Raw genomic sequence first — 24,889 nt, 5'->3', positions numbered from 1 at the left:
CATTTGTTATTTTATTTTTGTAAATAAAATAATTATTTATAATTTATATACAAATTAATGTTCCAATAAATTTTTTTGGCAAAACTTAGAAGTTTAAATAGAATTTGTTTTTTATGGTAATTATTTATAATTTATCTAAAAACTAATGTGTTTTTGTCATTTGACTCATTAATTATCAAGATTGTTACTCTATTTAATTTCATGTTTATCAAAAAAACCTTTGAAAAAGAAAACTAATAACCTTATAAAAATTTGAGTTATTTATTAATAAAAATCATGGGAATCCCTTTTACCAATTACCATAATTCATACAAATTCTAATATTAATTGGACTCGAAAATTCCAATTTTTTTTTATTTTTTTTTTCAGCCAATCAAAAAGAGTCCTATTCCTATCAAAATTAGATTACATGAGTCCTATAACTAAATACCTCACCACCTTCACGCTTTTCACCCACAACTTCCAAACTCTCTCTCTCTTTCTCTCTCGTCTTTGTGAACTGTGAAACTAAGCAACAATGTCTTCTTCTTCAACGAGTTCTGAGAAGAAAATAACGCTGAGGAGCTCGGACGGCGAGGCGTTCGAGGTGGAAGAGAAGGTGGCGACAGAGTCACAGACGATAAAGCACATGATCGAAGACGACTACAGTGAGATACCATTGCCGAACGTGACAAGCAACATCCTCACGCTCGTTATCGAGTACTGCAAGAAGCACGTCGAGGCTGCCGACCCCGTGCCCGAGACTTCTAACTCTTCTTTGACTGAGAAAACTCATGACGATCCGCTCACTGCTGCCTGGGACGCCGAGTTCGTCAAGGTCGACCAGAGCACCCTCTTCGACCTTATAGTGGTCTGTAACTAAAAACAAATCCTTTTGCCCTTTCATTCTGCTTTCACCTTTTGTTTTACCGTTTTCATTCACTGTGTTGTGTTTTTGGGTTGTTGTGCAATTCTTGTAGTTTAAGATTTCTTTTTTGGGGTTTTGTTTAGAAGCTGAGAAAACAGAAGTATAATTTATAAAGAAAAACATGGGGAACTTTTCTTGAGTTGATAATTTTTTTTTTTTTTAGGTATAAGGTATAGGGAAAAACATGGGGAATTTGAGTTGATAAAAAAGTTTTTTATTCATTTACTGTTTTCATTGATTGTTTTGTGCTTCGTGTAGTTATCCAAAATTTGTTCTTCCTATTGTGGTTTTCTTTAATATATATATATATTATATTAGAAATCAAAAGGGTGACAAGAAAAAACATGAGGAATTGCAGTTGAAATAATAACAATATTATTTTTCTTTGCCTTGAAAAGGGTTTTTTTTTTTTTTTTTTTTTCTCTAATGAGCTGAATTTTTTTAAATTTTTAGTTTAGCTACAAAATTGATTGTAGTCTAAAACTAAAACTTTATTTAATAAAATAGACATTATCACATATTTTGAAAATCTAACCGTTAAATTGCATATTTTTTCGTCAAATTTTGTGTCATGATTTATAAGCTTATATTTTACGTATAATTTTATACTATAAAAACTTGTAATTTAAACAATTTATTGATAACATAATTATTGTATGGAGAATATAGATGTAATCCAATGATGGATTTGTCAAAATTCACCTTCAATAAAAAGATATTGAGTAAGATTATAGCTTAAGGTTACAACTAATTTTCTACTTAAACTTTGTCATTCTTTAATTATATTTTACCGTTTTCTTTGATTAGTATGTGTCTTTTTTAGCTTACGTTAAAAAAACAAAAACAAAAAAAAACATTGAGTTTGTTTTGATGCGGAGAAAATAAGAGGCGAGAAGGAAAAAAAATTGGGTTATGTTTTACTGTTTTTAGTTAAAAAGGTGAATAATATTCTGTTCGATGATATATGTTGATTATCTTAAGCTCTGCCTCTACGAATTTGTTATGGTAATTAGGGTTTGGTTGGTTCTGTAGGTAATGATTTTGTGGTGTTATTGTTTCATGTATTGTTTGCTTGGTTGAGTTGAATTTCTTTTTTCCTTTTTTGGGGAGTAGAGAGAAATTGTTAGAATATATTAATCAATGTGGTTTTGTATTTCAATATGTTTCATTGCAATTGAATGGGGTTGTTATTAGTTTCGGTGTTGTTGAGCTCATGATTTTTTTGTTTTAATTGGTGAATAGAATAAACATTGATTGAGAGGGTGATGTTTTGTAAGTTGCTTTTCCTAGTTGGATGTCACGGTAATTGCAAAAGATTGCTTGATACAATGGGTAACAATTGCAGTTCTCATTGCGTTTTTTTTTTAATTTGTAGTTATTTCTTGGGTATTGAATGAATTTAATTAGTTTCATCAGGAGAAAGATTTTCTCTTGATTGTGTATTTGCTATTTAGAACCTTTTTTTTTTTTTTTGAAACCAATGTGAGTATTCATTCATTCATTCAGAGACCTGGAATCCAAATACAAAGCTTGCAGGGCTGGAGGAGGTGACTCTTCCAACCATACCATATCCTCATCTAGCTGACTAGCATAGCGGGCCAAGCAATGTGCAACAGAGTTGGCGCTCCACTTAACACACTCTACAGACATGCTCCTAAATCTTGAAGCTAACATACAAATGTCATCATAGATGTGTCCTAGTTTAGACCTGTTAGGACGTGGGGATACCATGGTTCTCATTACCGTGATATTATCACCCTCAACTACCAGGTCTCGGAACCCCAAGTCAAGAGCAAACTCAAGGGCCTTTCTACATGCTAGCACTTCAGCTTCTTCGCTGCTCGCCACGAACGGACCTCAAGCAGACAATCCAGCCATCACCTCTCCCATGCTGTTCCGAATAATAACTCCAGCACCTGACGAGTTTGAGTTCGCAAATATCGCGACATCGAAGTTAAGCTTAAAAGCCAACCCCATGGGTGGTCTCCACTTCTGGACAGAATCAATACACACAGAAGCAGAAAGCTGAGTTTGTACGTCTTTGAACTCATCTAAAAAGTCTCTCGCTCGCTGAATAATTGTTACTGGGTTTTGTAATTTTCCTCCATGCATAACCCGGTTCCGTTGACTCCAAATTGTCCAACAAAGCACCCAGAATAGCTCTTGCTCCTCCTCATTCAATTTCTGCGTCAAACCTTCAACCATCTGCATAAACTTAGGTTGTTTGGTGATGCCTTTCTGCAACTTCCTTATACTCCCCGCCCAAATATCTTGTGCCACCCCGCACTGCCAGAGAACATGAGCCACTGATTCAGTTTCCAATCCGCATATCTGACAACGCCCATCCTCCACTACCTTACATCTAACCAAATTCTCTCGGGTAGGCAGAGCATTTTGACACGCTCTCCATCGAAAGACCTTGATTTTGTTTGGTAAATGCAATTTCCACAGATGCCGCCAGACCAGCCCACCAGAATCTGCCCTTGAACTCTCCCCCTTGTTACTTCCCTGCCTTGAAAGTTCTCTAGCAACATGGTACCCCGATCTTATAGAATACTCCCCGTTCTTCATGTGCAGCCATATGAACAGGTCAGAGGCATGTCTTCGACTTAGTGGCAAGCGAAGGATTGCCTCAGCGTCCTCCCTATGAAATTTGGCCTCAATTAATTCCCGATCCCACTCCTTGAACCTCCAATCTATAATCTCTGACACCTTCCACTCCCATTCCTCCTCCAATGGTGGATGGATCACCATATTAGTTGGATGATCGAAAATCCACTTGTCCTTAGTGACCCGTATTGTAGAGCCATCCCCCACCCGCCAACAACACCCTTTTTTAAGTATGAGTTGAGCCGCCATTAAACTTTTCCACACAAAAGAGCTATTTGGGACGTCCAAGGCTTCTAGAAAATTGCAACGTGGAAAGTATCGTGCCTTAAAACATCTAGACAAAAGGGAGTCTTGTTCATGTAGCATCCTCCACCCTTGCTTTGCTAGCATTGCCAAGTTGAAATTCCTTAAATCTCTAAACCCCAAACCCCCTTCCTTCTTAAGTTGAGACAACACGTTCCAACTCTTCCAATGGATTTTTTTCTCATTCCCTATTTGGCCCCACCAAAACTTTGCACACATTGCATTTAGTTCGTTACAAAGTTTGGCCGGTAATAGGAACACTCCCATTGTATAAGTTGGGATTGATTGGGCAATCGCCTTGATCAATACTTCCTTTCCTGCTCTAGATAATAACTTCCCTTTCCACCCTTGAATCTTCTTCCAAACTCTATCCTTCAAAAAGGAGAAAGTTCTATATTTTGCACGTCCCACCAATGTAGGCAACCCCAAATAAGATTCAAAACGGTCAACCTCCTTCACCCCCAATTCATCTTTGATTGCTTCTCTTTGTATCCCTTATGTGTTGCCGCTAAAATAGACTGATGACTTCTCAAAGTTGATGCATTGCCCAGATGATGCTGCATATAACTGTATGGTATCTGTAGTACACCTCACCTCCTCCATTGTTGCCCGGCAGAAAAGCAAAGAGTCATCAGCAAACAAGAGATGAGAAATTGTTGGTGCTCTCCTTCCAATAGATACCCCATGAAGTTTGCCTTCAGCCTCCTTTTTGGTCAACAAAGTAGTAAACCCCTTAGCACATAGCAGGAACAAGTAAGGAGATAAGGGATCTCCTTGACGAAGACCCCTTGTTGATATAATATTACCGAACGCTTTGCCATTGATACAGATAGAAAAGGAAGGGGTTGAAACAAACATCATAATCCGTTCGATCCATACATCCGGGAACCCCAACTTGGACATCATTTTTTTGAGGAAATCCCACTCCACCCTGTCATAAGCCTTACTGATATCCAGCTTCAATGCTAGCATGCCTTTCTTCCCTGTTTTCCTGCAATGCATAGAGTGGAGCATCTCATAGGCCACAAGCACATTGTTCGTGATGAGTCATCCCGGAACAAAGGCACTTTGACTATGAGAGATTAGTTGAGGGAGTATCTGTTTTAACCTGTTAGCCATGATTTTAGAAATAATTTTATAAATGACATTACATAGGCTAATAGGTCTATAATCTGACATTTTTTCAGGTTACTTAACTTTGGAATGAGTACAATATGAGTATAATTTATATCAGAATTCATATTACCCGATTCCAAAAAATCTAAGACAGCAGCAACAACATCATCACCAACAATATGCCAAAATTTTTGGTAAAAAAGAGCATTCATACCATCGGGTCCAGGAGCCTTTGTTGGTCCCATTTGGAGTAGCGCCGCTTTGATTTCATCAGCACTATATTCCCTGGATAATATCTCTTGCATATCTGCCGTCATCTTGTGTTGTATTGCATCAAGGCATTCATCCAATCTGTCACATGCACCAGTTTTGAACATATTCTCAAAGTATTCAGTCGCCACACCAACAATGTTCTCTATTTCTTCCACCCAATTATTATGTTGGTCTTTAACACCCTGAATCATATTCCTCCTTCGCCGTTGTGAAGCTTTTGAATGGAAATATTTGGTGTTTTTATCTCCATGTTTCAACCACGAAATCCGTGACCTTTGAGCCCAATAAATCTTCTGCTTAAGAAGCAAATCATCAAGTTTTTTACTGGCTTCCAGCATGCTTGCACTATTCCCATATGTTGCATCCTCCATGCTAAGATCCTCAATCTTCTTTTGTTGTTTTTTTATTTCCTCCGTCTTGGGTTGGGTTTTGGTGGACCCCCAAGCAAACAATTCCTCCCCACACTTATTTATTTTATCCTTAGCTCTGTTCAATCCTGTGTTAGCCCCTCCTGCATTCTGCCATGCTTCCAAAACTATTTTTTCACAATCCTCCCAAAGAAGCCACGACTCTTCAAACTTGAAATCCTGTGACAGCCTTTTCCTATTTCTCCAATCCACCTTCATTTGCAAAACCAATGGGCGATGATCTGAGGCATGAGAGAATAGGTGGGTCACAGTACTTGCTTGAAATTTATCTCGCCATTTTGCGTTTGCCATCGCCCGGTCCAATCTCTGCCTAGTGTTGGCTGCCCCCGGCCTCTTATTATTCCATGTATATTTATATCCAATAAAACCCAGGTCTGCAAGGTTGCAAGAATCCAACACCATGCGAAACTCCTCCATTTGTTTGAAAGGAGGTGGGTACCTGCTCTGTTTTTCTGAAGAATGTAGAATGGCGTTGAAATCGCCGATGCAACACCATGGGCCATGTACCAATGAAGAAATATGGGAGAGTAGCGCTCAAGTCTTGTGTTTTTGGCTTGCCTCCGGCCAGCCATAGATACATGTAAGCATCCATACGAAACCGTCCTCCTCTACCACTTTTGTGAGAATGAAGTTGTCCGTGTAATTTATTACATCTAGTTGAACCTGTGACTTCCATAACAATGCCAACCCGCCCCCAGAGTTTGGTTTCTTCACTACCACCTTATTCTGGAACGGTAAGTCGCCGCACCTATTATCGAATCCTTCTCTGTCAAGGCGTGTTTCCATCAAGAAGCACACCGTAGGAGCTTGGTCCCTCACAAGTTTGCGAAGGCTACGAACTGTCCAAGGGTTCCCAAGCCTTTGGCAGTTCCATGATAATAGCCTCATCGTGTTCGGTAAGGGTGTTCCTCCACCCCTGCCGCTTCATTTTTCTGGATATCAGTCTGTCTTCTACCTTTCTTTCTTTCATTGCTGTCTATCACCCCTTCAGAGGCATGCTCCACTTCCTGTAATCCTCTTCTACCCAACATGGACTTAGCACAATCACCTTTAGTCCCCTTCGGCCCATAATCCATGCGTGTAAGTCTTGTCTAGGTGGGCCTTGGTTTATTTTCTTTCAGCCCAATTTGGTTTGTAGTAGTCACGTGCATGGGAGGAAGCTTGGGTAAATTAGTTTCTACTAATGTCGGTTCGGACAGGACAGGGACGTTCACTAGCGTGGAGCTCGTTCCATTTGTCTCAGTAAATGATTTCAACGTACCCATGTTTTCCTTATCCGTTTCATCCGCTATGTTGTGCTTCTGACCTGAATCTGTCTCAATCCCATGACTTACACTCTCATTAATTGCACCATTAATAAGATCCGTAATTTTCGCTGCCTGCGTTTCACCGTCGACTTCCACTTCTTGGCCGTTAGTTTTTCCGATATGTCCTTCACTGGTTTCCTCCTGCTCGTTCTCATTGTTTGGCTTCATTTTCCGTGGAGGAGTTCGATTCCGACCCCCATTGGCTCTCAGCCAATCGCTGTATTGGCACTCCACCTCCCTACTATTCCTCATCCGAGCAAAGTGCTTCGCACAATGTTTAAGATCGTGGCCCAACACCCCATAGAAATGGCAAAACATGGGGAGCCTTTCTTACTTGAAAGTCACCCACGTACGTAGGCCCTTTGATCCACCAATGAATGCCCCTCGTCTTATTGGCTTTGACGTTGGGAGCTCAACCTTCACCCTCATAAAGAAATTCTATGTGTCTTGTGTTCTTCTTTTCTCCACTTCAACAACCTCGCCCAATCGGTTCCCAATTTCCGCTGCAACTATTGGGGATATCATGTCAAATGGAGCATCCCATATTTGTATCCACAGAGCAATCGAGGTAAATTTCACATTAGCCGTTGTCATTCCTAGTTGCCACCGACGAAGCATCAATGCTTGGTTATCAAAAGTCCAAGGTCCACCCTTAAGCACTCGCTTCAATTCAAAGTCTGATTTAAACTTGAATTGGAACAAGTTTGAACCCACCTCTACAATCTGTAGTTCCTCATCCAATCCCCAAGATCTCCTCAACGTATTCTGGGCCGCCTTCTTATTGAATGGTTTGCATGTGAGGAACTTGCCAATTAGACTCTGTGAACATTCTTCTATATCTTTCAAACGACCCTCATCCGAAATCTCGATCACCTCCTCCTCCTTCAATGTCAACTTCATTTTTTCCAGACTATTGACCACCTCGTCAGCCATATGATGTACCCACAGCCCGGCCAAACCAAAGAAAATACAGACCCTCAGTTGTTATCCTAAGGGAGAGAGTAGACTCGCATAGACACGAGAGAGAGCGCTCCTATACTAGGAGAGAAAAAAAGTTATCCCTAACTAGTACGTCTTTGCTATTTAGAACCTTAAAGCTTAGTGCATTACAATCTTTGATAATTGCTAAGAAGTTAAAAAGGCAATTTCTGATTTCTAGTTTTATAGATAGGGTTGCTATATGGTTATAACTTAGAAACTCTCGTATTTTATAGTTTGTGATGTAGTTTACACACTTGAGTATCTTTTTGGTAATTGTGGTATGCATTGCTTGCCCTTTGTGCTGTATTGACAAGTTTTTTTTTTTTTTTTTTCATTGTTTCAATTTTCAGGCGGCTAACTATTTGAATATTAAGGGGTTGTTGGATTTAACCTGCAAGACTGTGGCAAACATGATGAAGGGAAAGACTCCACAAGAGATTCGCGACACATTTCACATCAAGAATGATTACACTCCAGAGGAAGAAGAGGAAGTTCGGAGGGAGAACCAGTGGGCATTTGAGTGACATAATAAAGAATTGTTCACAGCTGCATTTAGTTTTAAGAATGTTGATACAGTGATAGGCCGTTCAACTTTTGTTTTGAATAATGTTGATACAATGATAGCTAGGGTTCAGCTTTTATTTTGTCTCAAGTAGTAAAAATATTTGAGTCAACCGTTTTCACTTTGTATTAATTATATACAATAAACTTAGACACCACTACAACATCAATTTTTTTTCAAGAATGAATCGCTAATTGGAAAAATCTACATGAAAGTACATTAGCCAGAACCATTTGCATCAAAGGGGAAAAGTAACCCACATGTTCTGTTTGGTTACTAGGAAAAAAGTTTAAAAGGAAAATCAATATCTCAAGCAGTAAAATTCCTTTTAATTGAGCCAACTATATATCTGAACATAATACCAAACGAGAGAATTCCTTTCCCTTCCTAAAGCTTTCCGTATCAGCCTCTTATACAAAAGAGAATTATTTTTTCTCGTTATACTGTCTAGCTATGCACAAGGGAAGTAACAGTATAAAAAAAGCAACCCAATCCAAGACCAATACTAAGAGAGTGTTTGTTTGGAGGTGAAATAAGGTGGATGGAAAACTTTGAAGAGAAAATAAGAATAAAAACTTTTTGGAGTGTGTTTGGTTGGATGGAAAGAAAGGAAAATAAATGGTGGGGCTGAGCTGTTTTTTCTTCAGATCCATCAAAAAGTTTTTTTCTCAAAATGGAGAGAAAACTAAAGGGAGAAAATGAGGTTGCTTAATGGACGAAAATGTCCATATGCACTTGCACATTGCATCTGCCAATTTTTTCTCTTTCTTTTCCTTTCTTGGGCACGTTGCCTTTGGCAATTTTTTTTTTCCTTTTCCTTTCCTAGGCGCGTTGCCTCCCAATTTTTTTCTTTCTTCCCCTTTTTTTTTTTTTTTAAAAATCTTTTCCTTTCGTGTGCATTGCCCCCCCTTTTTTTTTAATTAGACACATTTTTTTTTTGGACATGATTTTTATTTTTTAATAAATTCTTTTTTCTTTTTTGGTTGTTTGTTACTTTTTGGTTTTAATTGGCCATCACTTTTTAACTAAGGTATATGAGTAAATTTATACAAACTCACTTTTTTCATCCTTCGACTTTTTCACTCCCAAACCCAACCAAATAAAAATGAGAGAAATTAAAATCTTTTCTATTCTCTCACTTTTCCATTTTCCCACCATTTTCTGCCCTCTCATTTTTTTCACCCTCCCAACTAAACAAACCCTAAAATGCACCAAAAATTTCACTCAAATGGACTTTACCACTAACATCGAAAGGAAAAGAAAGTGAAAAATTCAATAAAAATTTTGATGTCACATAAATTTGACAAAAATTTTCAACGAATTATTCAATCACTCTTTTTCTTTTGTGATTCAAAAAATTTGAGAACAAACTCTTGGCACACATTTTGCCATAATTTGCTTGAGTGTTAGTTGGTAATTGAATTATCACATGCCAAAGTAAGTTGTGCAATGTGTGTGCCAAAAATGTATATGCCTAGTAGACATCTCAATGAACAGAATACCACAAACAAATTATAAATTATTGGAATTATACAACAATATCACCCAATCCCAAAATATTTCACTAAACAAGTTACAATGTGTCGAAAAGGAGCTTGTGAGACTTGGACTGAGAGACCGGTGAGATTCTAGGGCTGAAAGGGAGATTGTATTGTCAAGGGTAAAATTGGGTTTTTAGAAAAAATGTCAAGGTAAAATATCCCAAAAGCCTGAACTTGTCTCGAACTCAAAGTTGTAAAAGATTTTTGTTAGGGGTTAAGAGATATAAATTATATAAAATCTACACGAAAAAAATGATTGGTGTTATAGTCTGATGATAAAGAGCTATCATTATGAGTCGATGCCATAGGTTAAAACTCTTTAAAAAAAATGATATAAAATCTAAAATAAAAAAGAACTTGAATATATCGACATCACAAAATGTGATATTTTCTAGTTGTTTTAGGGTTCGAAGGAAGATTTTTCACATCAACATGATCACGCTTAGAAGATGAATCTTGCGGCTTACATGGTTTCCTTATTGCAAATATGTTCATAGTACTAGCAAAAGAAAAAAAAGAAGATAAACTATAAGTTTATTTGTCATATTTTTTCTAATACAATAAAAATATTAATTATTATTATTATTATTATTAAGTAAACTATAATTACTATGGCTTACAATACTTTAATTTATTTACCATTCTTTTATTGAATTCACAGGACATTTTGAGCCTATGTATTTATAATTATTTAATTGTTTATTAGTTTACAATTCTTCAACTCGTTTAAAATTCTTTAATTTATTAGTTATTTTTTGCTAATATTAATTTATTAATTTACAATTTTTTAATTTTTTAATTTTTTTTGGTGTGTTTTAATGCTTCTACTGGACTGACTCATCCACTCAAATGTGCAAATAGAAAAAAACTTAGGTACTGTTTGGTATACTAATTTAAACACATGTTTTTAGTTTTTAAACAATATTATACATATTTCCACACATTTTTTTACCTACACTTATTTCCAAAAAAAAACTGAAAACTGTTGTTTAAACATACGTACCAAACGGGTCTTTAAAAACTCAAAAGCATTGTAATTTGTAGTGGGTTCAATTAACTCAATTGATAAAATTTTTAATGTTTGAATAAAAGATTTCGGTTTTAATATTTGTTTATACAAAAAACTATTGATGCCAAAACAAAATTCTTTTAAAATGTTATATAATTTTTTTTTTTCCCGTGAGTTGATTATTTAGATTTTAGAGTCCTACTTTAATTAGGACTAGGAATCCTTTACAAAGGGGTTTTCAGTTTTTTCTTATAAAAAAACTGATTCTTTACATGCACGGCGCCGTTAGTCTAGACATTTCAATGGTTAGTTTTTTTTTCTATTTTTATGAGAGACGAGCGAAGTATTCTTCTTGGCTTTCTCATCAATATCCACAACTCTTCGTTCTCTTTCACTTTTACAAGCGAGCAAAACCCGGACTAGGAGAGATCAATGGGGAGCAGCAGCGACAGTTCGAAGACATGGGTGTCTGATCAGTTGATGTCGATGCTGGGATATTCACAGCCCACGTTGGTTCAATACGTTATTGCACTGGCTAAGCAAGCAACTTCAACTGGTGGTTTGGTGAACAAGCTTTCAGTGGAATGTGGATCATTGTCTTCATCATCTGTCACTCTTCATGCTTTTGCCGAAGAAATCTTCACTAGGGTACCCCGTAAAGATAGTGGTGTAGTAACCCTCTATCAGAAACGAGAGATGGAGGCTGCAATGCTGGCAAGAAAGCAGAGGACTTATGCTGTACTTTTGGATGATGCTGATGATGATGATGAAAAAAGATGGGTTAAAAGGCGAACAATAACCGGAGATGAAGAAGGTGATGATGATGGTTCAGAGTCAGAAGAGGAGAGACTAGTGCGTGACCAAAGAGAGAGGGAGCAACTAGAGCAAAATATAAGAAACCGGGATGTAATAGGTACACAAAATTTATTAATGGAGCCTGTTGAGAAAGATGACATTACAACTTTAAGAAGAGTTTCAAGGCAAGAGTACTTGAAGAAAAGGGAGGAAAAGAAAGTAGAGGAATTAAGAGATGATATTGAAGATGAGGAGTATTTATTTGATGGGGTGAAGCTTACTGAAGCTGAATATGGTGAGTTAAGGCACAAGAAGGAATTGTATGAGATTGTGAAGAAGAAGAAGAAGAAGAAGAAGAAGCAATCAGTGGAGGTTGATGATACAAGTGAGTACAAAATTCCTGAAGCCTATGATCAAGAAGGGAGTGTTAATCAGGAAAAGAGATTTGATGTGGCTTTGAAACGTTGCAGAGACCAAGAATGTGTTGGGGGTAAAATGAATCCTTTTGCAGAACAAGAGGCTTGGGAGGATTATCAAATTGGAAAGGCAATGCTGAAATATGGTTCAAAGAATAAAAGGCAAATATCTGATGATGACTATCAGTTTGTGTTTGAGGATCAGATTGATTTTATCAAAACTTCAGTTGTGGATGGTTACAATACTGACAATGAGGAGGTGTCCAAGTTGCTTGAGAAGTCTAAGGCAAAATCAGCTTTGGAGAGGCTTCAAGAGGAGAGAAAATCTTTACCTATCTATTCATATCGCGATGAACTGCTTCAAGCCATTCAAGATTATCAAGTTGTTGTTATTGTTGGTGAAACTGGTTCTGGGAAGACTACACAGATACCCCAATATCTTCATGAAGCTGGATACACAAAGCGCGGAAAGATTGGATGCACACAGCCACGACGAGTTGCTGCTATGAGTGTTGCTGCTCGAGTTTCTCATGAAATGGGTGTCAAACTTGGCCATGAGGTAGGTTATTCTATCCGTTTTGAAGATTGCACTTCAGAAAAGACTGTTCTGAAATATATGACAGATGGGATGTTGTTGCGAGAGTTTCTGGCTGAACCTGATTTGGAAAGCTATAGTGTGTTAATGGTGGATGAGACCCATGAAAGAACTCTCTCAACTGATATTCTATTTGGATTGGTGAAGGATGTTGCTCGATCACGCCCCGATCTTAAGTTACTAATCTCAAGTGCAACACTTGATGCAGAGAAATTTAGTGATTTTTTTGATTCTGCTCCAATCTTTAGCTTTCCAGGGAGGCGCTATCCTATTGAAATAAACCACACGAAAGCTCCAGAAGCTGATTACTTGGATGCAGCTATATTTACTGTTCTTAATATCCATGTGAAGGAAGAACCTGGAGATATATTGGTTTTCTTGACTGGTCAAGAAGAGATTGAAACAGTAGAAGAAAATTTAAAGCACAGGACAAAGGGACTAGGGACAAAGATTGCTGAACTGATTATCTGCCCAATATATGCAAACCTACCAATTGAGCTCCAATCAAAAATATTTGAACCCACTCCTGAAGGAGCAAGGAAAGTTGTTCTTGCTACAAATATAGCTGAAACCTCCTTGACTATTGATGGGATCAAGTATGTAATTGATCCAGGCTTTTGTAAAATGAAATCTTATAATCCAAGGACTGGAATGGAGTCATTGCTAGTTGCTCCAATATCAAAAGCATCAGCTAATCAGAGGAAAGGTCGAGCAGGAAGAACAGGTCCTGGAAAATGCTTCCGGTTATATACCGTCTGCAGCTATAATGATTTGGAAGATAATTCTACACCAGAAATAAAAAGGACTAACCTTGCAAATGTTGTCCTTATTCTTAAGAGCCTTGGGATCCATGACTTGCTGAAGTTTGATTTTATGGACTCGCCTACACCTGAAGCATTAATGGAAGCCTTGGAACTACTCTTTTCTTTGAATGCTTTGAACGAAAGAGGCGAGCTAACTACGTTAGGTAGACGGATGGCAGAGTTCCCTCTTGATCCCATGCTATCCAAAGCAATAGTTGCTTCTGACAAATACAAGTGCTCAGATGAAATGATTTCCATTGCTGCTATGCTTTCGGTTGGTAATTCAATCTTTTATCGTCCAAAGGACAAACAAGTCCATGCTGACAATGCACGAATGAATTTTCATTCTGGAAATGTGGGGGATCACATTGCATTGCTAAATGTCTATAATTCATGGAAGGAGACAGGTTACTCGACACAATGGTGCTATGAAAATTATGTACAAGTTAGGAGTATGAAACGTGCTAGGGACATACGTGATCAACTTGAGGGGCTCTTGGAAAGGGTTGGAATTGAACTGACCTCAAATGCCAATGATTTAGAGTCCATAAAAAAGGCTATAACATCAGGTTTTTTTCCACACTCTGCAAGGCTACAAACAAATGGGTCTTACCGGACAGTCAAACCTCCACAGGCTGCTCACATACACCCAAGCTCAGGGCTAGCACAAGTACTTCCAAGATGGGTTCTATACCATGAATTGGTGCTCACAACCAAGGCATATATGCGACAGGTAACAGAACTAAAGCGGGAGTGGTTGGTGGACATAGCCCCGCACTGGTACCAGCTTAAGGATGCTGAAGATTCGGGTACAAAGAAAAAGTCTCGTGGAGAAATGAAACGATTGTAGGACTGAAAACTGGTCACAAGTTCCAGGAAAGCAGATTGGCATGCAATAACTTGGTGGTTTTTCTCGCTTATTTTGTTTGATTGGATGATGCTTCTTTTTTGGATTTTTTAGATTTGTGCACTTTTGCTTAATGTTTTTGTTTCCATTAGTACAAGACCTGTATACCATAGGAGCAGATTGTTTGTTTCTTATATTCCTTTAAGCTTTTTACCTATAAAGACAAAAAACAAAAAATTATCGTCTTCAAATACCATAACTCCAGGGTTTCTATGAGGTGTATGTACTATGCTTGTTTATTCTTGATGGGATTAAATGCTGAAATGATATTAGGAAATAGATTTCAATCATCATCATGTTAGGTCATTGAATTGTTGGCTATTTTATAAGCAATTGTTAAATTAGAACGAGATTTTCAATGATATGCCAGAAATCAATTTTGGTTGAATGATTATGCAAAAACATTTTTGTTGAATTACAAAAATAACCTGGACTCTAGGAATTAAATAAAATATGAATTTATATAATTTACTAATAATACCTAAAATAAAATACATTTGACTTCGAAATTTAAATAAACTAGAACTAAATAAATATTTCTTTACCTTTCCTTAATCAGTTGCTTGCACTAATTTTGATTGTGCAGCTCCTGATTTTTCAAATTTGGTTCATCAGCCACACAAGCCCTTTAATTGGCTGCTTGTATACTCTTTTTTTGGTGGTATGAATGAGATATTGGTTTTTTATTTTTTATTTTTAAGTGTGAGAATTAATGAATGTGTATATAGATGTCAGAATAATTGAAAGGTTTGCAAGTATAGCTAATTGTTATTAAGAAAAGCAATAGATTGCTTGGAATTTAACCATAAACATAGGCCAGTGGATGCTACAACTAATGCTGCACATGCAGAAGATGTGTTGCTTTTTCTATTATTACCTTTGAAGTCCATTTTCCCGGATTGCAGGAATTGGCATTTGATTTAGTGACCCTTTAAGCTCTGTTTGTTGGGTCTTTTCAAAGGAAGCTTCAGCTTTTAAAAAGCGGAAGCTGCCTGCATCTTTTTTTATTTATTTTTAAATCAAAGATTATTTATTTCACCAAATTTGTGGAGTGGCTTTTGAGAAATGCTGCTCAAACCAGCTTAGCTTGTCATAGTTTTAAAACCTGCAGCCCTTGATTGGGTGATTAAGCCTTTTGTTACGATCTGTAAATAGTGCAGCTCATTTTTGTTATAGGCAGATCCAAACAAAGGCCCCTACATACTTGTTTTATAATTAATTGTAAACTTTACCTAGACTCTGGATTGAATGGTTGAACTTGGATCCATTGTTATACATGATAAGGGTTTGCTTATATATAGAAAGTTGGATTACGTTGTCAATGATTTTTGATGTTAACATTTCTTGGTCTTCTGTGTCTTGGTTTTTTCTGTCATGTTGCTTGCACTTTTTTGGATTCTGCAGATCCTGATTTTGAAAATGTGGTTCATAAGCCACGCAAGCCCTTTAATTGGCTGGTTGTGTAATCACTTTTGGTGGTGCTGGAGATTCAACTACTTGAGCTGAATATTTTTTTATGTTGAATTTGTATATATGGATATGGAAGCTCATTTACACTACTAGTAGATTTAGAGAGAGGCATTTGGATACTTTTTTTTAATGGGACTTACTGTAAAGTTCTCCTAGACAGTGGAATGCATGGTTAAACATGATTTAAATCTGCTTATATATAGGAAATTGGAATGCTTTACCACGACTCTTGTGTTCATTTATGTCTATAGCTGTTTTAGATGCATCTTTGTTCTTTCTGTGATGTTGCTTGCACTATTTTGATTGTGCATTTCCTTGGAAAAGCCATAGATAGCTTGGTATTTAATTGCAAATGTAGGCTAGTAAACACCACTGCTAAATGCTAATGCTGCACAAGCTGGCAATGTGTTTCCCATTTTCTGTTATTCCTGTTGGATTCATAACAAGAGGGATAAAATAAACCTCTAGGAGTTTGGAGTGCTTTGAGTTAGCACCAAGCAAGATAAAACAAACTTCTAGGTGTTAGCACAAAGGGTTGGCTGGAGTCAGCACCTAACCATTGGAAAATTTCAAGAGATAGTTTATTCATCATTCAAACTGTAATCTATAAGACTGTCTTCATATATAGGAGTGTGTTATTGTGCTTATATAGACTCTTAAGACTAAACCTAATTCTAACTGAAATAGGAACACCCAAATTTTAATTTATTTGGGAAATCCCATTTATTGAATTACAAAATAACCTTGACTCTAGGAATTAAATATAATTTGAATTTATATAATTTACTAATAATACCTAAAATAAAATACATTTGACTTCGAAATTTAAATAAAACTGGAACTAAATAAATATTTCTTTACTTTCCCTTAATCAGTTGCTAGCACTATTTTTGATTGTGCAGCTCCTGATTTTTCAAATTTTGGTTCATCAGCCACGCAAGCCCTTTAATTGGCTGTTTGTATAATTTTTTTTGGTGGTTCTGGAGCTTTGACTAGTTGTGCTCATGAATAATTTTTACGTTGGAATTTGTTTATAGGGAAGCTCATGTACACTACTGGCAATTTTAGAGGGAGGCATTTGAATACTTGTTTTGGAACTTATAATAAATTTTACCTAGACTGTGGAATGCATGGTTAAATTTGGATCCAAATGTATGCATGATTTAATTCTGCTCATATATAGGAAGTTGGATGACTTTACAAGGACTCTTTTAGGTTGATTTATGCCCATAGATGGTATGGAGGAGCCCTTGTTCTTTCTGTAATGTTGCATTATTTTGATTCTGCGGCTCCTGATTTTCGAGGAGATGCTGGCTGTGTAGAGAAAGTGGCGAAATCAGGATTAGATGTCTTTGCTCATAATATTGAAACGGTTGAAGAGGCCAAGGACTATGCTCCTGCTGGAACACTTGCCAAAACTTCAATAATGTTAGGCTATGGAGAAACACCCGAGCAAGTTGTCAGAACTATGGAGAAGGTGAGAGCAGCAGGTGTGGATGTGATGACATTTGGTCAATATATGAGACCGTCAAAGCGCCATATGCCAGTGTCTGAATGCATTATTCCTTAGGCTTTTGAGAAGTATCAAAATCTTGGCATGGAAATGGTATGCTTGAATATTTATTGATTATGGCACATTAATTGATTCTATTCTTACATGCATGGCTTGTTTGATCAAATTTATTGTAGTTTGGGTAGATATTCTGTCTTGGGCTATGTATGTGTGTGTATTCTATGTTCATTCATTGCATGCTAGTGACTATGATTGGTAGTGCTACAGCATTTGCTCCCTCTCTCAGCCCCCTTCCTTCAACATGATGGTAATAATAGTACTGTATTAGGACCTTTTATATCTTTCCAATTTCTACTTTCTCAATATTCACTTAGAATTACCTGATTGTAGTACCCTTTAATTGTGATGGCGTGTTCTCCTCTTTTACTTTACTGTGCTTACTTGGGAAGTCATTCTATATGTAAAATATATGATTTATACTTCCTCCTATGGAGGAGAGTGCCTTTAGTGACCAATCCTTTTCTCTTCCTAATTTTTTGATTTTTATTTATGCTTTAGGGTACTAGTATAATAATATAGCAGATTGAACATTATCGAATTATCAATTTGGTTTTATGCTAGGGAGGGCTACCGTAGAAGTATTTTTCTTACTTAGATGTCTAATGGAGAAATATAAAGAAGATGTATGATAGAGAGCCTAGAGAGGTTATTTGGTGGATTTTACTAAAGAAATGAGTTCCTCTAATATATATTGTGGTGATTAAGGATATGTTATGAAGGAATTATAACTAGTGTGAGAACAAGTGGAGGTATCTTACATCTTTGCGCAATCAAAACAAATACTGAAGAGCATTCAAATGCTAGGATTCCAGAATCACAGCAGAACAACAATGAGACATTTGATTACCTATCAAAAAAACAACAATGAGACATTTGATTTCTTGCGCGCCCCTAATTAAAGTGATACATTGTTTTGTTATACTTTACTTTCATGTTGGCTTGTCTGCCTTTACTGTGTCATAAAAGGTTAATTATGTGTTTAATGTCCTTTGACAACATCTTCTACAAATAAAGTAATGACTATTCTGGTATTATCTTAGGACTGGCATTCTTTGATATCTCTTACAATTCTTCTTTTTCCTCTTTTACCATTCTTAAGATGCTATTATGACGTAATACCATATTGGTCTAGGAACATATTATGGATTTGTAATGATACCATCTGAATGTAATTTATAACAACATATGTTGATTGTCAGCTGATCATATCAAATGTATATCAATCATTCTTCTCTCAACATGCATTAAGTTGACAATGAGTATTTTTCTCTATGTGAGTGCATGCATAATTATTATCAATTGTGTGATTTGGATGGACAGGGATTTCGATATGTTGCATCTGGTCCTATGGTTGACAATTCTTCTTGCTTACTTTGTTTGATTGGATGATGCTAAATAGCGGTCTTTCTCCCATCTTTTTTTTTAATAGATTTTTGTACTTTTTGCTTAATTTTTTTGTTTCCATTAGTACATGTCCTGTATACCATAGGAGCAGATGGTATGTTTCTTATTTTCCTTTAAGCTTTTTACCTATCAAAAAAAAAAAAAATCCTGTATACCATACATAATTTCAGGGCGTGTCTATCAGATGTATGTGCTATGCTTGTTTATACTTGATTGTATTAAATGCTAAAATGATATTAGGAAATAGATTTCAATCATCTTCATGTTAGGTCATTGAATCGTTGGCTATTTTATAAACAAATGTTAGATTAAAATGGGATTTTCAATGATATGGCAGAAATCAATTTTAGTTGAATGATTACGCAAAATATTTTTTGGCAAGACAAAATTTCTGTTAGCATTAATGGGTTTGATATCAAGTATAACACTGATGCAGGTTAACACAAAGGCATGCCCATACTAAGATTTAAGAAGAATTAAGAGTTTGCTTATAGTAGCTTATTGGACACACCTCTGCACAGTGTGTTTATTCTCTGAAAGTAGCATAACAGCTGGCATTTCATTCACTAAACTCAATATGTAAAATACAATGGATCAATGGTCTATTATGCTTCTAACTTCTTAAGAGGCTGCGCCTATTGCAACAACCAGTAACTAACTTGAAATAGAATCTATTACAGCCAATCAGTTACATTCAAGAAGCTTTTATACTACCTAACTGCTCAACTAGCTACATACAGGTGCACTGGCCAATTATTGCTGATCTAAACTACTAAAAACTCCTATCAAGCCTCTTAAATTAGGCTGCTGTTACAATTCTTGGCCTACTACTGAAACTAACTTGGCTGATGCTTGTTGCACATCTCACTGCCCATGTTTATATAGAAAAATCGCAACGAGTTTGTTATGTATTTTACTTTTAAAAAAATGTATATTTGTGTGCCATGTGGAACCAGACAAAGTATTTGTTTAGTTCTCTGTTGTGGAGTTTAAAACTGTAAAAGTTTTGTTTCTTTTAGTGGAGGTCAACCGGTATTGCTCGAACAATTCTGATTTAGTGTGGATTGTATGTAATTTAAAGTATAAGATAGTTCTAATTGAAGTGAATTGGGTTCTCGTATTGTTGAGAATACAAAGTTTTCGTTGGTTAGAATTTTCAGTTTGGTTTCATAACTTGGACAACACTGAAATAATTGGATACAGTGGCTTGATTTATGCAATAGTGTTAGCAATTGAAGGAGTCAATGCATGTTTCGATTGTTACAACATAGAGACACATAAATACCAACACGCATATATGTTAAAAACATAAGGTGAACTGGTTTATGCATGCGTAGATAATAAGAAAAACAGCATCATAGACCGATACTTGTCAATTTGTGAAAAACTATAAATGGAACTTGTGGATTATAAAACTATGATACCCGTTGAAGAGTTACCAACTTCACTCATGGATACTTTTTATCTCTTAAACAGGCATTCCCAAATGAAGTTTTTGATCTAGAGAGATCTGTACAAACTCTTGATTTAATCCACAATAAAATAGGTAATGCTTTATTTCCTATTAAGTACCCAAGTCATCGAGTTAAGTTTAGTGAAAGAGACTCTTTCAGCACTTGATTTAGAAGTGAGGAGTTCCTCTTCTTCTTCTACAATTTTTATGAACCCTAAAGAATGAAGTATTCATGCTGTAAACAGTTAACACCTGTCTTCTACTAAGTTCAATTTATTTTTGCAGTTGACATACCTATGGATACAAGAAAATTAATTAACATGCAGCGCCTGGTAAGAATTGTTAAATTCAGTTGTGTATGTGAACTGTAGTCCCTTTCCATGAAATATGTTTTAAATACGCTTGTTATTTAAATAAGCAATAAAACCTCAACTGCTTGGTGATGAGGGAGCTTTTCAATTTCTAATGGAAACAGTGCTTCTAGTTTGAATCAAAGATTACAGGATAATCTGTTATTTGTTCAAATTGACAACATATAAAGATTTACTTTCAAAGTTGCAGGATAATCTGTTATGTACTTTATATGAGTAGATGGCCATGTGGAGTGGTCATTAATTTTCTAATCTCTTGGATTTCTGTAATTTTTTGTAAAATCGATACACGACTAGTACGTACACTGCCTGTGTACTAGTCGCTGTTTCGTTTTCTTTTCATCAATAAAATTTTACTTATCAAAAAAAAAAAAACTATTGCATATACTAAGGCACTAGAATAAATGTGGATCTGAACACTGTAGATTTCTGAGATTTAAAGTCATAATTTTTGCATGTTCATAGACTTTTAGCTTACTGATGAATAAATCTGCTAAATCTTTAACTAATGGCATATGACATTTTGACCTAAATTTGCTTTACATTTTTCATTACTTTTCTTGTTCTACATCATGCTACTTTCATCTTTGTCAATGTGTTGTGAAACTAATGAATTTGTCAAGTTTTCTCTAGGTTAGAGTGTCATTTTATTGGACAAGCTTGAGGCATGATTCTACTTTCTGTGTTTCACATGTCATTTTTCATCATCATTTAAAGAGTTCTGAGAAATTTATCTTTTTCAGCTGCATGCAATGGTTGTAATTTCTTAATTTTTTTTTTCACTGCTCACATCTTCATGTTCTGGATGACCTTTCAGATAATCTTATCGAAGATCTACCTGCATCAATCTGCAATCTCATTCATGTAAAGTCATTTTGCTTAAACAATAATAACGTGAGCCAGGTATTTACCTCTCTCTCTCTCTCTCCCTTTTAACCCATGCATGTGGATCTCTTGCCAACTTTCTTAATACTGAATCCCGCCTTCTTTCTTGATCTACTTGGGTGTCGTACTCATCGTTTTCTCTTCTTCTTTCTACCTCAGAGTATATCTTCCCTAAAGTTCCCCAAAACAGTTTCAATAATACCCCTTTTACTTTTATCAAACTTGAAAGCTGTTGGACTTGCTAACTTTGTCCTGAGGTCAATACACATGAAGAAATTAAAAGAAAAAATATATATTAGGTAGGTTGAAGAAGAGAATCAGAACATGCTATTCTCCCCAAAGTGCAACTTCCTGGCTACCATTTGATAGACCTTTTTCACTTAAGACAGTGATAGTGCATACTTTCAGGACTTTTGCCAGTAATAGCCAGTCAAAAGCAGAGTTGAGCAATTTTCTGAATACTCTATAAATTTAATCATTAAGCTAGAAATGTGAATTCTGTAGTTACAGGATTAATGGTTCTTTGATCCCTTCATTCTAGTATAGTTATGCAAGCTGGACATGCCTGTATTGATATTTAGTATTTAATTCTGGACAGGTACCTCTGAATCTATTGAAAGACTGCAAAGTTCTGCAGAATCTCTCCTTGCATGGCAATCCTATTTTAATGGTTCAATTTCAGCAGGTATGGCATAGTCACCAAATGCAGTGTATTTTATTTATTTTTTATATTTCAGCAAATTCAATATGTATATTTGAACCCAACTGAGCCTTAAACTCTTCTAGATGGAAGGATTTCAAGATTTTGAAGCAAGAAGAAAGAAGTTTGACAAGCAAATTGATTCAAATGTGATGATTGGGTCAACATGCCTTGATGAGGGTGTTGATCTATGAATGTTGCATCAGTGTCCCCGAAAAGAGTATTTTGTTACACCACAATCTCAATTAATCATTTTACTGTCTTGCACCAGGACAGTAAATTTTAGAAAAACGCCTATACAGACAAGATTAGTCATGAATGCTACCAATCAGATTATTTTTATTGCTTGGCCTAAATTCCTTAACTGTCAAAAGATTTATAAGGATAAAGAAGCATCCAGCAGAAAGGAGAAAGAAAGGCTTTTAGAAGAAATTGTGTTGAGGCATCATGAATAAACCATTATATTCTTGATTGAGTGGCTTGTAAAATCGCCAAGAACTTTGTATATTGGTCTCTCCATTTTATATACTGTTAATTATAGTTCATCTGGGTTTGCCTACTACAGCCTTTAGTGAATAACATATGCTTGAACAGGAATTGGTTTTGTCAAAATAAGAAATCTTAGCACTCAAATTATGATACTTATTCAAGCTGTGTTATATTTGGTACAATACCTATGGTCTCAATAGTGAAGGATTGGGGATGTAATCTTTGAATTGGTTTATGGGCATTATGCAAAAATGTGTAAAAGGCCTCATATAGCATCATAAGGTCATGGGGAGCCAAAAAGTTAGCCTTCGGCTTTGATACCAATGAAGGAAAAATATGTATAGGCATGAATAAGCATTAAACTAAATACATTTTAAGATTTATCTTTCCATGTTCTCTAATGACAACCATGTGTTCCAAGTACCTATAGTTTATAGAACAAATCCCAAGGGTTCCCAAATGATGAAATCCTGGAACATAGGAGAGCAGTCAAGAGAGGAGGCTTTTTATTATTTTATTTTATTTATTTATTTTTAAATAAAGAAAAGTATGTTTAAATAACCTTTGCACTAAACCATAAAGCTAGAGTTGTTGCTAATCATATGGCTTAATGCTAACATCAAAGCTCTTTTATTTTAATTTTTGCTAATAACCAAGAATGAATATCAATAATGAAAAACAGATGCATCATCTTTATGTAAACATTCAAAAAAACATATTTTCCTAACCCAATTAAAATTACAATTAACAAAAGATTTGCTATAAAACAGTACTAATTAAAGCTTGGATGTGCCAAACAACATGGGAGCAACCCTCTTTAATAGCATCAAAACAATTTTCAGTGTCACGCTCCTCCAGTTCACTTCTCTTTAAATTTTATGACTTAGCAAGTACTTTTATTTATTAATCTCCTCAAATCTATATTTACCAGTAATTTTTAAGAAAAGTAGCATGTGGCTCTCTTAAAAATTTTCAATAACTATAAGTTCTTTTTAGTAAAAGCATACTTAGACAATACTAAAACAAATTAAATACATAAACTTATAGTACAAAGCGCCCACTTTTGTGAGGTCTAAAAAAGGTGTTTAGTACCTTATATTAAGAGGTTGAGGTCTAAACTCAAATCTATAACTTGTTGCTTTTGATGAAAGACATTTACCATCACATCTAGACCTTGTCTCTAAAACACTTTTTTTTAAGGGTCCTCTAAACCAAATATATAGAAATACTAAAATAAACATAATAGGTTATAAATTTAGTATAAAACATATAGATTATAGAGTGCTTTTCAATAAAATGTAATAACATCTCTCCAGTTTGTTAGTTTCAATTAGATTCATTATCATGTCACTTCATTTGTTTTTATGCAAAACCTTAAAATAAATTTTCCTTTTTGTTTTGTTTTGTTTTTGTTTTTGTTTTGGATTTTTTTTTTTTTTTTTTTTTTGTATTTGACTATTTGATAGTACTAAAAAATTAAAAAGTCAAATGAAAACTAGCTCTTGATTTTTCTTATTTAGTTTGACTTGAGATAGAATTGTTTTTTAAATAAAGAAAGTAAAAAAAAAAAAAAGTTTTTTAGATCATTTAAAATGTCTATCAAATATAGAAAAATGAGATAATTTTCTAAAAAATACTTTTTAAAAAATGATATATTTTTTAAACATAAAAAAATGAGATAATTTTCTAAAATATATATTTTTTAAAAATGATATATTATTTTTCAAAAAATAATATTAAAGTCCAAACGAAGATACAAAAGTCTAAACTCAAATCTGTGATTTGTCGTTTTTGGTTAAAAGCACTTGCCATCGCACCAAGACCCTGTCTCTAAAACAATTTTTTTTTATGGGTCCTCTAAACCAAATATATAGAAATATTAAAATAAATATAATAGGTTATAAATTTAGTATAAAACATATTGATTATAGACATCTCTCCAATTTGTTAGTTTCAATTACATTCATTATCATGCCACTTTGTTTGTTTTT

General features: G+C 35.4%; 2 protein-coding genes across 3 annotated transcripts; both read left to right on the top strand.

Moving 5' to 3' along the window:
• The first annotated feature begins 445 nt into the window (after positions 1-445).
• On the top strand, positions 446-22,914 carry LOC115963087 (SKP1-like protein 1A). 2 transcript variants are annotated; one of them, XM_031081977.1, is made up of 3 exons: positions 446-850; positions 22,308-22,394; positions 22,496-22,914. In XM_031081977.1, exons 1-3 carry the CDS (start codon positions 518-520, stop codon positions 22,601-22,603), a joined length of 528 nt encoding a protein of 175 aa, XP_030937837.1. In that variant the 5' UTR covers positions 446-517; the 3' UTR covers positions 22,604-22,914. The 2 variants fall into 2 exon arrangements, with proteins under 2 accessions (XP_030937837.1, XP_030937838.1); XM_031081978.1 differs by lacking the exons at positions 22,308-22,394; positions 22,496-22,914 and adding an exon at positions 8,276-8,632.
• LOC115963086 (pre-mRNA-splicing factor ATP-dependent RNA helicase DEAH1-like) lies at positions 11,470-14,591 on the top strand. The gene has a single exon (XM_031081976.1). The coding sequence runs from the start codon at positions 11,470-11,472 to the stop codon at positions 14,494-14,496; it is 3,027 nt and encodes a 1,008-aa protein (XP_030937836.1). The 3' UTR covers positions 14,497-14,591.
• Positions 22,915-24,889: the final 1,975 nt, after the last annotated feature.

The sequence above is a fragment of the Quercus lobata genome, chromosome 10, assembly GCF_001633185.2.
Source record: "Quercus lobata isolate SW786 chromosome 10, ValleyOak3.0 Primary Assembly, whole genome shotgun sequence".
Taxonomy (NCBI): Eukaryota; Viridiplantae; Streptophyta; class Magnoliopsida; order Fagales; family Fagaceae; genus Quercus; species Quercus lobata.
Note: the sequence above shows the minus strand (reverse complement) of the source record. Positions and strands in the feature narration are given on the sequence as shown.

Coding starts and splice junctions, on each gene's coding strand:
- LOC115963087 (XM_031081977.1), top strand. CDS start 518: ATGTCTTCTTCTTCAACGAGTTCTGAGAAGAAAATAACGCTGAGGAGC. Junction 851..22,307: donor CCCTCTTCGACCTTATAGTG/GTCTGTAACTAA, acceptor AATTCTGGACAG/GTACCTCTGAATCTATTGAA. Junction 22,395..22,495: donor TAATGGTTCAATTTCAGCAG/GTATGGCATAGT, acceptor AAACTCTTCTAG/ATGGAAGGATTTCAAGATTT.
- LOC115963086 (XM_031081976.1), top strand. CDS start 11,470: ATGGGGAGCAGCAGCGACAGTTCGAAGACATGGGTGTCTGATCAGTTG.